This window comes from Pomacea canaliculata, linkage group LG12, assembly GCF_003073045.1.
Source record: "Pomacea canaliculata isolate SZHN2017 linkage group LG12, ASM307304v1, whole genome shotgun sequence".
In the NCBI taxonomy this organism is placed as follows: Eukaryota; Metazoa; Mollusca; class Gastropoda; order Architaenioglossa; family Ampullariidae; genus Pomacea; species Pomacea canaliculata.
The window spans coordinates 21795439-21808796 of NC_037601.1; the positions used below are offsets into that span (position 1 = coordinate 21795439).

General features: G+C 39.4%; 2 protein-coding genes across 2 annotated transcripts in view; one reads left to right on the forward strand and one right to left on the reverse strand.

Annotated features, from left to right (window-relative positions):
* Nucleotides 1–84: 84 nt before the first annotated feature.
* On the reverse strand, nt 85–4469 carry LOC112577269 (DNA replication complex GINS protein PSF3-like). Its single transcript, XM_025260322.1, has 3 exons — nt 4327–4469; nt 2415–2689; nt 85–2053 (listed from the first exon to the last, which is right to left on the reverse strand). Exons 1-3 carry the CDS (start codon nt 4433–4435, stop codon nt 1823–1825), a joined length of 615 nt encoding a protein of 204 aa, XP_025116107.1. The 5' UTR covers nt 4436–4469; the 3' UTR covers nt 85–1822.
* Nucleotides 4470–4673: 204 nt separating this feature from the next.
* LOC112577273 overlaps nt 4674–13358 on the forward strand; it is a 28773-nt gene continuing 20088 nt past the window's right edge. The window contains exon 1 of the mRNA XM_025260326.1: nt 4674–4896. The gene's annotated coding sequence lies outside the window, so the exon portion shown is untranslated. The remainder of the gene's footprint in view (nt 4897–13358) is intronic.

Below are 13358 nucleotides of genomic sequence, written 5' to 3' on the forward strand. Positions count from 1 at the left end.
AAGGCGGTTACCATTTTCAACCCGTATAAACATTGGATCGCGTCCTGCAGTGTAGTTTATTGCCGTGAAAAGGTCCTGTGTTGAGATATCGTCGTTATATTAATTTTTCTTTTTTAGAATACCGTGTCTAACATTTTTGGGTATACGTCGATATAATGGCTTTACCATAGGAAGCGTTTCGTCACAACCGACACCCTATTCTGCAAACCAGCAATCTTACAGACAGATATCTGTGCAAATGCAGCAACAAGGCGAAATTAAAACACTTTTTCACAAAAATAAACCGATCATTTATTAATTTTAATTACTTTTACAACGGTCGTCAAGCAGATTTGTTGCAATTGCTGATTTGAAGCAAATGTACATACAGTCAGTCACATATGATCCCTTGAACGCAATATAATCATTACACTGTACATCTTTAAGTCAGGTAATTTATTAATAGTATTTCTTTTTAGGACTTTATGATGTTTGGAATACCTATGAAAGAATTTAAACGGGAAAGAAGCAACATCTGTCTTTTTTGGTGAACCAGGTTCATTTTAAATACATTTCTGAACTTAAGTGAAGAGAAAATTTGAACTTTTCAGAAAACTAGAGACAAATGTCAAACTAAATTCTTTGATATTATCCTTCCTTTCTAATTTATAATTATTCAGTAACTTATTAAACATGAGAGAATACATGTTAACTGTTTTTAATCTTTTAACTATTGATCATTTCAAAGAAGAAAATGAAAAAAATGTTTATATTTTTTATTGCAAAAAGTTAGCAGAGACGTAAAACATTAAGTCTGATGCTATTCACCCGTTGGTAAATGTACAACACAATGATGCTTAAGTTTTTATAATTAGTGATCTAACAGTTATGTCCTTTTTATTATCCATTACTTTTCCCCCCAAGAACTTAACTATCCTTAAGTGCTTTCCACTTAAACTTTAGTTTCTTATCTTCATCCTGCCAGTACCCCCACTTCCCCACATAGTATTTTCTGCACAATAAAACTAAATACATATTCAATAATTTTCAACACAAATGTCTCACTGTTAGTAACTCTCAGATACAAATTAAAACGCAAAATGATAAGTTTTAAGTTAATATTTTAACCTGTACATAAGACTTTGCTTACACAAGTTTGCACATTTTTCGTATTGTACATCAGGAATAAAAATAGCAGACATGCAGTAGGTAAATCATTTCATCAGAAACTGTATAAACACTGGGAAACTTTCATTATGTCTGCAAGCACAGAACCACAGAATAGCTCTTAGCTACCAGATGATAGAAAACTAAAGTTCAAAAACCAACATAAATAATGCACATTGATGAAGCAAATGATTCATTCATTATGGTATATCAAAAAGCATTTAAATCTGCAAAAAAACATGTATGGAAAATCAGTTTAAAATGTGCCTTTCTAAGGAAATACAAAATGTGCTTGTATCACTGGTCACAATTTGGGTATGATGTATGTCTTCTTAAGCTCCGGGTTTGAAATTTACATCCCACAGACATCCTCAGTACAAATATTTAAAGCTTACGCAAACTAGACCTTTTATAATATTTTCTATAAAAGAGGTGGAAGTTGTGTGTTCAACCAATTGATATTGATAGAAACTCTTTTTAATTAAGTTTACGTTTGGGTGTTAAGCCATGCCATAACAACGTGAATTCTGTTTTTCATATCATCTCAATCAATAAATTACCTTTTTGTGATCCAAACATATGTAGTCCACTCATGAAAATAACAAACATATTCAATTTATTTCATTGAAGACAGTACATTAAGTCTGAACAGTATGTAATAATGCACTAATAAGGGTCAACTTTGCAGCATGCCTCGTTTTCTTTTGCGGTGGTTTTGAACCATTATGGATGTGGTTAATTTCTCTGTTTGTCGAGTCTCCCATTGCTGGAAATCATGCAAACCAAGCTGGCCAGCATTAAACAGTTTTACTTCAGTTTCATCTAGTTTTTCAGTGAGCTTACTCGTGTCTTGATTCAGAACATTTTGTGAAGAGTCCATTATCTTTCTGAAACGACCCTGGAATGCCTGAAAATAGAAACAACTGTTTATGGCAAGATAAAATTTACAATAATCTTATAATAAAGCTTAAAATCTCAAACCATTGATCTGAAAATTCTGTGTGAATGCATGTGGTGTGCAGGGAAAGCATATACCATTCTCATGAAACTCAGAGCAACTTGGTTAAAGGCTTTTACATCAGGAATTTTATATATCCACACAAGGCCATAGGTCTAAATTTGCTGCAGAATATGTGGGGGAAAGCTGGAGGGAAGGCCAAAAGTAGGCATACAATACTGATTGAGACATGGTATTTGTATTTTACACTACTGATGCACCCTGTATTATAAGGAACAAATTGCAAGTGCAATTAAATCTTATCAAATACCTTCACTAAACTGTTAGCAATGTCTGTAGATTCAGGATGTTCAAATGAGAGCAAATGGGAACCAAATTTATAAAAGTATGGTCCCAATTTGTGTAGATTCACAACATTTGGATCTGCTTTTAAAATTTGTCGGTAGCTTTCTCTGTAAGCTCGAGGCATTTCAACAGAAACAATGTGGCGACGCCTACTACACAGAGAGCGTGCAAGCCAGTATGGCAGCTCCAATTTGGTGCCTTCTTGAAGTGTATCATCTTCACTGCCTTTGTCAAGATACCCTAAAAAGAAGGAAAGCAAACAGAAAAATAGTAACTCAGCATTTAATTAATTTTGGTTCTAAAACTTTGCTGGCAATAATTGTCTAGAATGTTTAGGACTTCTTCTTCTTCTTCTTCTGTCCTATTCGCCCCCAGTGGAGCATAGGGCCGCAACCACCCGCCGCCATCGGACCCGGTCCTGGGCATCCCTTTCTAGTTGGAACCATGCCATGCCAGCTGTCTCCGCCTCTCTGTGGATTGATCTCCTCCACGTCTGTCTGGGTCTCCCAACCTTGCGCCTCCCCTGTGGGTTCCAGCCCAGAGCTTGTCGCATGAAATTGTTGGCTGGCTTTCGTAGAGTGTGGCCAATCCAGCCCCACTTTCGCTTTTTGATGTCTTGGCTGGCAGGGTTTTGGTTGGCTCTCTCCCACAGGTCTGTATTGGAGATCTTCTCAGGCCATCGGATGTTAAGGATGCGGCTCAGACATTTATTGATGAATGTCTGTATCTTGTTGGTGATGGCATTTGTCACCCACCATGTCTCAGATCCATACAGAAGGACTGACTTTACATTGGTATTATAGATGCGGATCTTGGTGTGTAGAGACAAAGCCTTGGAGTTCCAGATAGGTCGTAGGGTGTGGAATGCAAGCCTGGCTTTGCTTATTCGGCTTATGACATCTTCATCTGTACCTCCGTCCTTGCTGCTGACTATGCTGCCAAGGTAGGTGAAACGGTCAGACTCTGTAATACATTCTCCATGAAGTTGGAGTGGAGCTTCTTGCTTTATGTTGACCCACATTACCTCCGTCTTCTTGATGTTGATCGTTAGGCCAGTCATTGCTGCTTGTGGGACAACAGGCTGATGTCATCTGCAAAGTCAAGATCCTCAAGCTGCCTGGCGAAGGTCCACTGAACGCCCGTGTTGCTGTTAGAGGTTGTTCTTCTCATGATCCAGTCTATGACGATCAGGAAGATTGTTGGTGAGAGCAGACAACCTTGCCTCACTCCAGTTTAGGACAATAAATCCTAATGCTACTATCTGCTCAATTTGATTTTGCAAATACTTGTTATATGAGCCAAGAGTAGTGATGAAATAAATAGTAATATATTCAAGATGTCAGTCTACTTTTCATATCAGTGATGCAAATCCCTAGAAACTATTTTGAAGAAAAAAATGGTTTAATTTTGTACTTGTTATTGATAAAGATCTGAAGCTTTTAAGACATTAAAATATTGTTTAGACAACACCTCCCATCTCTGAGTACAGGTGGTCTCAAAACACATTATGCATACGCATAATACACCATAAGAAGGCATCAAATGCCTGCATGAGCGTACAAACATACACGCACATGCACATGCACTTGCACGCACGTACACACACGATAAATAATAAACTAATTATCAACTTCGCAAAACGTAAGTCTGGTTTGCGACCCTACACTTGAATCACAGATCCATCAGTGCCTTTCACACTTCTGTTTCTCACATTACTGTTTTTCACTATTTCCTGTATCAATGACGATGATATATGATAATGATATTTCATAAATTTTACATAAATTTGATGAATTACTATCAACAATGGGAACGAATACATTGAATGTCATTTGTAAATACTTTTAAACATTTCTGTTTCTCTTGACGAAACTTACCAAGTCGGTAGATCGGTACCTCGACTTTACAGGGTACTGATTCCTGTGTTGCAAGAATATCATCTAAACTAAAATAACTTTCGGAAGCATTCAAAAACGTCTGTGACATTGCTTATGTTCACTTATCGAAAATTGCGCCAATCGTAAAGAAAAGCTGAGTGAATGCCCTTGAATTAAAAAACACTTTATTCAACGGCTGAAAATAAAATACTCAGAGGTACAAAAATATTTTTCCTGTAGAAAATCTATTTGAAATATAACATAAACAATAAATTTACATATTATGTTAAAAATACAGGTGTTCGACTAAGATTTCCCGAAATAAACAAATTCTCAAATAGCTTGGTTTTCTAAAGTTGATCGTGACCTTCCGTGCACGTGGAAAGTTTGTTTACGTGACGACGTGACGGTTCAGTAAAGAAAGTTACAATCGCCGATCTCGAGGTTTAAATAATTTTCAGTTTTTGTGTTAAATACTTTCAAGACGTAAAGAGAACGAAGAGGAATAAGACAGCATCTTCTGACGTCTATAGACTACTTATCACTTCATTCTACCAGCGTTTGTAACCAGTAAGTAATCTGTTTATTACTTCTTTTTGTAACGTACGTATCTTAGCATGATTTGAGTTCTTAATCTTCTAGTAAATCAGTGGTTTTTCTGGGATATGGCACCGATATACCAGAGACTCTAACAAAATTCTTGTTATTGTTGTTTCCAACTGTAAATCAAAAGAATATGTTTCACACACTTTAATTTGTATATAGCAGCTGTTTCTGAAGAGTTATATGTAAAACATTTTGACAGTTTACTGTACACTTCGTATCTTCAGCGTTCATCCACATACTATGACTTCAATCTTCTTAAACCCATGGGATATTGTAGGTTAAAAGTAAAGGCCCATTTTCATAAACTACTCTCTTGAGTTGTATGCATGTCTAAGTTAAAGATATGTCTGAGCTAAAGATGTTATCAGAGATGAATAATCTGTTGATTATCAATGTTTGTTATGTTTTTAAAAGTAGCAGAGCAAATTCAGACAATAATAACACTAATTCAAATGATCTAATGTTATAGTTTATTTATTGTTGCTCCTATAGGACCACAGATCTAATGTTATGGCCTGTGCTATTATACAAGCACATTCACCATACTAATTAACTTAAAACAAGATAAAACATCTTTGTGTGTCACAGTTTTTCACTAATTTGAGCTTAACAAAGGCCCACTATGCAAAAACCTAGTTAGGGAACTAAGTGATTTATGTACAATGTTAATGAACATGCATAAAAGGATTTTGAACTTTGTCAGCTAATAGTCTTAGTACAGAGATACTATTTCAATGGGCAAAAAATACAAATTCATCTTCTCTTGTCAGAGTTGAAGCGCATAGAGGCTTTTATAATACATTTAAGAAAAAAAAAAAAGATTTAATTGAGTGATGTCTTACTTCGTAAGGATTTATTTTGGATGAGAGTGCGACAAGACCATTTATTTTTGCTGATATGGGAGCATCTTGAGTGCCCCCCACCCCATAGAATTTTTTCATGACTCCTTATTGATAAAGTGGAGTAATTGAAAAATTGATTAAAAGAAGTTTACATGTCATTTGTGTGGCATTAAATTTAGTTATTGTGCAGTGAAACAATGTAACTCACACCTTTTCCATGTCCGCCCACTGTTGAGTCCTTTAAACATGCACTGAAAACACTTTTTCCTTAAACATTGCTCCTAACAATCTTTCCCATAATGCTAGTCCTTTTTCACACCCTTCCTTTTGAAATATTGTGTATCTCTCAGGTTATTCTTGTTATTTGGTTCCTCTTTGTGTTTTTCTGTATTCAATTTTATTCTTTGTTTAGTACGGTTGTTTATTCTTTTATAGCTCATATGTTATTTGTTTGTTTTCCTGTCCCTTGTATGCTGTCCATGTTTCATTCTTGTTCTCAAGCGCTAAGAGCATGCTCCCTAGGAGTGTGAGTATGCGCTTTAACCAATTTTGCAATTGTTAATATCTTTATGTAGTGTAAGGATTATCCCCCTTTTATCAAGTTATTATTAATAATTAATAATAATCGGAACAATGGATAGCCAAATGATTAGAGCACTGCCATTTGAACCTAGAGGCGTGCCAGCAAACTTTCCTCAATTTATCCCACTTTCGTTAATGGATATCTTCTTCTGGTTCCTATTCGTCCCCAGTGGAGCATAGGGCCGAAACCACAGCCCGCCATCAGACCCGGTTCTGGGCATCCCTTTCCAGTTGGGACAAAAGCCCTTCTGAAGAGGGATTTTCCCATCCAGGCTCTTGTTGTGCGGTTAATATGCTTGTGGTTTCTATAGCGCTTTATTATTTTACAGGGTGGGGTTGCTAGCCCCACGCCCAACCCTCCTTCATCCGCTAGCAGTTCAGGGGTATTAGTTCTTGGTTTTCCTATCTGCTTTTCACCTCTCTAAACCATCTTGTGTGCTGAGATCTCAGGATGACTTTCTGCTTTAAAAAAAAAATCTTCCAACAAAGTTCTTTATTTTTGCCTTTGGCAAGCAATCTCTTTAAGTTGTCAGACCAGCAATTTAGTAAGTGTATATTCAGACATAGACACAAGAACCTTCTCAAACTCATCTTTACCAGAGATATTGAAGTGTGTGTGCATGTGCATTAAGTTAGTAGTTTCTAGTTAGAACCGGATGCAATATAAGCATTATTATTACATTGGTTAGGGTTAGATGGTAGTGGTACTGATAAAGAAGGAACTTATTGCACAGAAATAAATTGTCCTAGGCTGAAAGATATTGATATGATTATTAATGTTTAATCATCTTATACTTTTTTTTTAAAGTTTCGGTTGTAGGCTCAGTTCTCATTGCATCAGCTGTTTAATCCCTAGATTAAACTTACCATTGGCTTTTGAGTTAATATCTGACTGATTATTATTATTTATGTTTGGATCTTTCCATTTTTTTCTTACTATTGCTCATAGCCCCCTGTGGGACCCCGGGGTATGTTTGCCTAGCAAGCATTGTAAGAATAGGGTCCCTGCCATCCAGCCAGGCATGTCGTAAGAGGCGACTAAGGTGGACACCTCACCTAGAGGTAAAATAGGTTGTGGTAGGGCTAACAACCCCACCATGTAAAAAAAATCATGTTACAGAAACTAAAACCAGAGAACTCGTCACAGATGGCGAAGGTAATGAAGCACACCAGGAGACTGGACTAATGACGGACGACAGCCAAACCCGAAAGGGAGCTGGCGCCCCGACAGCGGATTTACTGAAGCCGAGGCAAAAGTTGAGGGTGGGGTGCTGGAACGTCCAGACCTTGTACCAGACTGGCAGGATGCTCCAATTAGTCAAGGAGTTTGACAACTACAACTTGGACATCCTGGGAGTCAGTGAGGTCAGATGGACCGGCACGGGAAAGAGGAGACTAGCGTCAGGACATACCATCTTGTTCTCAGAAGATCAGACGCTCAGCACTCTGAAGGAGTAGCTCTACTCCTCAACAAGAAAACGAAAAGCACTGCTGGAATGGAAGCCTTATGGACCCAGGCTTTGAGAGCAAGATTCCATTCAAAGTACACCAAGCTGACAGTGCTAGCTTGCTATGCACCAACAAATGACTCTGAGGCAGAAGACAAGGATGCTTTTTACGATCAGCTCCAGGCAGCCTCAGAAAGCGTTCCAGCCCACGACATGTTGCTCATTATCGGCGATCTCAATGCCAAGGTGGGAAGTGACAACACCTACAGGGAGCATGTCATGGGCAAACATGGAATAGGAACCATCAATGACAACGGAGAGAGACTGGCAGACTTTTGTGAAGAAAACAACCTACTGATTGGAGGCACACTCTTCCCACACAAAGACATCCACAAGGCAACATGGACATCACCAGATGGGATCACAAAGAACCAGATAGACCATGTCATCATCAACCGAAAATGGAGGAGCTCACTTCAAGATGTTAGAGCCTACAGAGGAGCAGACATTGCCAGTGACCACACTCTTGTGATAGCCACAGTTTCTCTGAAGCTGCGTCGATCACGAGGAAAACAGGCACGTCAGCAGAGAGTGGACTCCGGCAAACTAAAAAATCCAGCCACCGAAAGGGCCTTTGCTATGGAAGTAAAGAACAGGTTCCAGGCACTAGGAGACCAACAAGAGATGACCTTAGACGACTTCAATCGAGTCTTACAGGAATCAGGAGAGAAAATACTGGGCTTCCAACGGAAAAAGAAAGAACAGTGGATCAGAGAAGAGACATGGAAGAAGATAGAAGAGAGAAAGTCAGCCAAACAAAGAATCAACAGCACCAGATCTGAACGCCTGAAGGAACAACTCAGAAAAAGATATACAAAACTAAACAAAGAGGTAAAGAGGATGGCAAGAACCGACAAAAGAGACCATATAGAGAAACTGGCAGATGAAGCAGAAAATGCAGCAAGTAAAATGACCTGAAGACACTGTACAAGATAAACAAACAGCTAAACAACGGGTTTAAGAACAGTGATGTGCCAGTGAAAGACGTGAACGGTAATGTCATCGAGGGAGAGGCAGGAAAACTACAGCGCTGGAGGGAACATTTTGAGTCGGTTCTGAACAGACCAGATCCCCCTCAGCTTGCAGACATTCAGCCAGCAGCTATAGACCTTGACATCTGCACAGACCCACCAAGCCTGGAAGAAGTGACAGCAGCAGTCAAGACAATGAAGAGCGGCAAAGCACCAGGGGCAGATGGAATAACAGCAGAGATGTTGAAAGCAGATATAAATGTGACAGCTCCCAAGCTGACTGAAATCTTCAAGCAAGTTTGGGAATCAGGGCAGCTCCCTGTTGCTTGGAAGACAGGGCTCATCTTCAAGTTACCCAAGAAAGGAGATCTTGGAGACTGCAATAATTGGAGGGCATAACACTTCTTTCCCTCACCAGCAAGGTCTTCAGCAAGATTGTTTTGTCAAGACTGATGGCAACTCTTGAGAAAGACCTCCGACCACAGCAAGCAGGATTTCGCCCTGGGCGATCCTGCTCCGAACACATCTTCATTCTGCGACAGATTCTGGAGCAGAGCAACGAATGAAACACACCGCTGTACATCAATTTCATCGACCTGGAGAAGGCTTTTGACAGCATCCACCGTGAGTCCTTATGGAAGATCCTGAGGCATTACGGAGTCCCTGCAAAACTTGTTCAGGTCATTGCAATGCTGTACAGCGATTTCAAATCCCAGGTTGTCTGTGACACGGAGCTCACAGACCCCTTCAACGTCAGTACCGGGGTGAAGCAGGGCTGCATTCTGTCGCCGTTCCTCTTCATCTTGGCCATGGACTGGATCATGAAGACTTCCACCGACAGTGAGAGGAGAGGGATCAGATGGACCATGACTATGACAGCAACAACAGCGCTGGAAGACTTAGACTTTGCTGATGACATTGCTCTGCTGTCACACCGCCACCAAGACATGCAGGAAAAAACAAAGGCCTTCTCAGAAACAGCTGGAAACCTTGGCTTGAAGGTCAGCACAAAGAAAACGAAAAGTATGAGAGTGAACGCCAGAGTCCAAGACAGCATCGAACTAAATGGAGAAGAGATTGAGGAAGTTGACAGTTTCTCCTATCTTGGGTCCAAAATGTCAAACACCGGGGATGCGGAGGTGGAGATTCGAGCCCGACTGGCGAAAGCCAGCCAGGCCTTCGCCTCACTCAGGAGCACATGGAAGGCAAAAAACATCAGCCAGAAGATCAAGCTGAGAATCTTCAAGTCAAATGTGATCAGCACCCTCCTTTACGGATCAGAATCTTGGAAGATGACCAAAACCATCAGTAACAAGCTTGACGTATTCCAAAACAGATGCCTCAGGCGCATACTTAACATCTTTTGGCCAAACACCATCACCAACGAAGAACTCCACCGAAGAACTGAAACCGAGTCCATCACCACGCAGGTTCAACGAAGGCATTGGCGATGGATTGGACATGTGCTCCGCCAGCAGACAGCAGACCTTTCCAGAGTCGTCCTACGATGGACTCCAGACGGCCGAAGAAAACGAGGCCGCCCAAAGGAAACTTGGAGAAGAACAGTGGAAAGGGAGATGAAGGGAAAGGGCTGGACATGGGGTCACCTAGAGCGGGTTTCAGCCGATCGACATCGGTGGCGGACTCTGGTTGAGGCCTTATGTGCAACCTGATGCACGAAGAGGAATAGATAGATAGATAGATTGCTCATAGCTTTTTTTTCTCTCTGTCACACACACATACCCCTCTCTCACAGAAATATGGGACAGTTCAGCCTAGTAAAAGATCATTGTTTAATCATTATCATCATCTTAAATGGCTTACATAGTCAACAATGTGTATATACAGCACATACGTCTTTAGGTGCAAAAACATTAAGCTTAAAGGTGTTCAGGAGATTTAGTTACAGAAACAGTGCTTAGGTCAAAATCATAGCCAAGATAATTCAACATGCTGTTCACAATTCACACTGCCACCATAGTGCGCAAAAAACATGGATATATCTTTAACAGCACGAAGACACAAAACTGAAATATATTCTTGTCATACGATATAGCCAGGTTAGGTTACTTGAGGATTTATTTACATCTAAAATGCTTTCTGGTACCTCTCTATTATGCTGCTTTCCTGGGATGTGTTTAAGCACTTAAAAAAATAATGTAAATAAGGTCATTCCCTTAAACTGAAAAGGATTCAGCCAAAAGCACATCAATAGACTGTAGTAGCACTTGGTGGCAGTCTGACACAGAGCACTGGTGAGTGAGAAGGATGCATGAAGAATTGAGTGAGTATAAGCCACCGTGCAACTGATTTTTAAAAATCATCAGTGTGGTGTGCTTAAAAAAAGCCATTTTACTGAATAATTTTTGAAAAATTAAAAACATTACTAAAAACATTATTACTCAATTGTGTATGCAATAAACTATGTCAATGTTGTGACATTAAAAAAGCTGAAAAATTATTTGGAGCATAATAAGTTAAAGATAAAGATATACTTTCTGTTTATGAATTGGTATTTGTTGGCATCCCTGATGTGTATACAAACAATTTAAAAAAATGTTCTTACATATACTGTGTTTAGCAGTGTAAATACAGTTGACAGTTTGCATGGATGAACAGTGAATAACATGTATGCAAATAGTGAATCCACCAACACAAAAGTAAAGTAAAACTTCAGCAGACATAGTTTTACCAAAGAGCCTGCCACTCTTACTTTTGCATAGATTGTTACAAAGCTTGTTACTGATCTTCTCTGCTTGTCTTATGTGAATCTGAAATAAGTGCAGCAGAAATGTATTCCTCGGTTGAAAAGTTTTGCTTTTATTCCAATATCAGTAAAGAGGTCTCTTCTCCTTCCTATCTTCCCTTTTTCTGTCAGAAAATGTAATAAGTAAATAGGTTTCTATTTACACAGTATGCCATACACATTTATGTGCAGTCTTCATTACAACCAATTGTAATAGAACTTTGTTCATAATAGGCTTATAGATGAAAAAAAGGGACAGAAAGAAAACAATTGTGGTGACTAATGAGATAAAGACATTTTTGCAATGCACCTTTTTTACAATTGTTAATTTGACTAAAATGCATAAGTTTTAAAACTAACATTATAAGTGTCATCTTTGAAACATTCAGCTAAATCATATTGACCAGACTAGACAGAATGAGGGCATGCAAGTAATCAGAATAAAGTACATGTAAATACAAAAATGATTTGTGTAAAGTAGCATTAGAAAAAGAAGAACATATTTTTTATGAGTTTGTGTTCTACCACTGACAAAAATTCACATGCTTTAAAATAATATGATCAAAGGGTTTCAGTAAAGAACCATATTTTAACTATCATTTATGGATCTGCCGTTGAACACTCATAAATTAATGTGTTTATTTATAGTTTATAGTTATTCTAAGTGATATAAATAATAATAATTCTTGCTGTCAAACCTTGTCTTGTTTCATCTAATACTGAACGTCACTTTAAATCATTTGATCGTCATGGAGTTGGAGCCAGAGTCATGTGGAGCTAATTCTACGTATAATGATTCAGCAAGAACAGTTGTACTGGCTAGTGTTTTGCACACATATCTGATATTTTTAAAAACCCACATTCTTGTGACATGAAATAGAGAGGTTGTATGTCCTAAGTATCAAGTGAACTTACACTGTAATTTAAACCTTTTCATTCGCTGAAACATTTTGAGATCTCGCCTTATATGTTTCAAATGTCAGCTCATGTTCTTGCCTGAATTTAGCATCATGCTCAGCAGTTAGAAAGTATTTAAGGCATCTGTTATTGTCTCTAAGGTGCAAAGTATCCAATGACCTTGCAGACCTCAGGGGTGACAACACTACACAGACCTTTTGTGATGTCATTTGAAACTCTGGGTGTCTTCACCATTACATAAGGGTATTACAACCTGTCAGTGATGTGTACCTGCTTTGCTATCTCCTCCTCAGAAAAGTTAACTATTAATGGAGGGGAGTGAAAGGAATCAAAAATAAACTATACAGTCAAATCTCCCTACTATGCCACCTACCGGGACCGAGCAAAAGTGGCATAGTAGCGAGAGTGGCATAGTAGTGGGGGTTCGTGAAAACGGCTTTATTTGCTCAAGTTACCCGTCAGTCCAAAGCAGGGGTGGGCAATTAATTTTCCCAAGGGGCCGCATGAGAAATTGGGATGGTTTTAGAGGGCCGGACTAATATAGTTAACTCAGTTTTACCCAATACTATATGTATATATAGTATATATACTGGCGGGCGGGCCGGTCAGAGACAGGAGGCCTTTGCCCAGGTCTGGTCCAAAGCTCTCAAGAATCGTCGGCTTCGCTAGCTGTCTCCTCTCATTCTCCCCCTCACCTCTTCATCCTCCACCCCTCCAACCACATCGCGCACCTGCATCCTGTCGCTAGTCGACTCCCTCACGCCTTCCCTCTGTCACGTGACTGTCACCCGGCCAGCGACCCCCCCCCACATTGCCAGCCTCCACCTCCCTGTGTGCGTGCTATGTTCCATCCCCACTA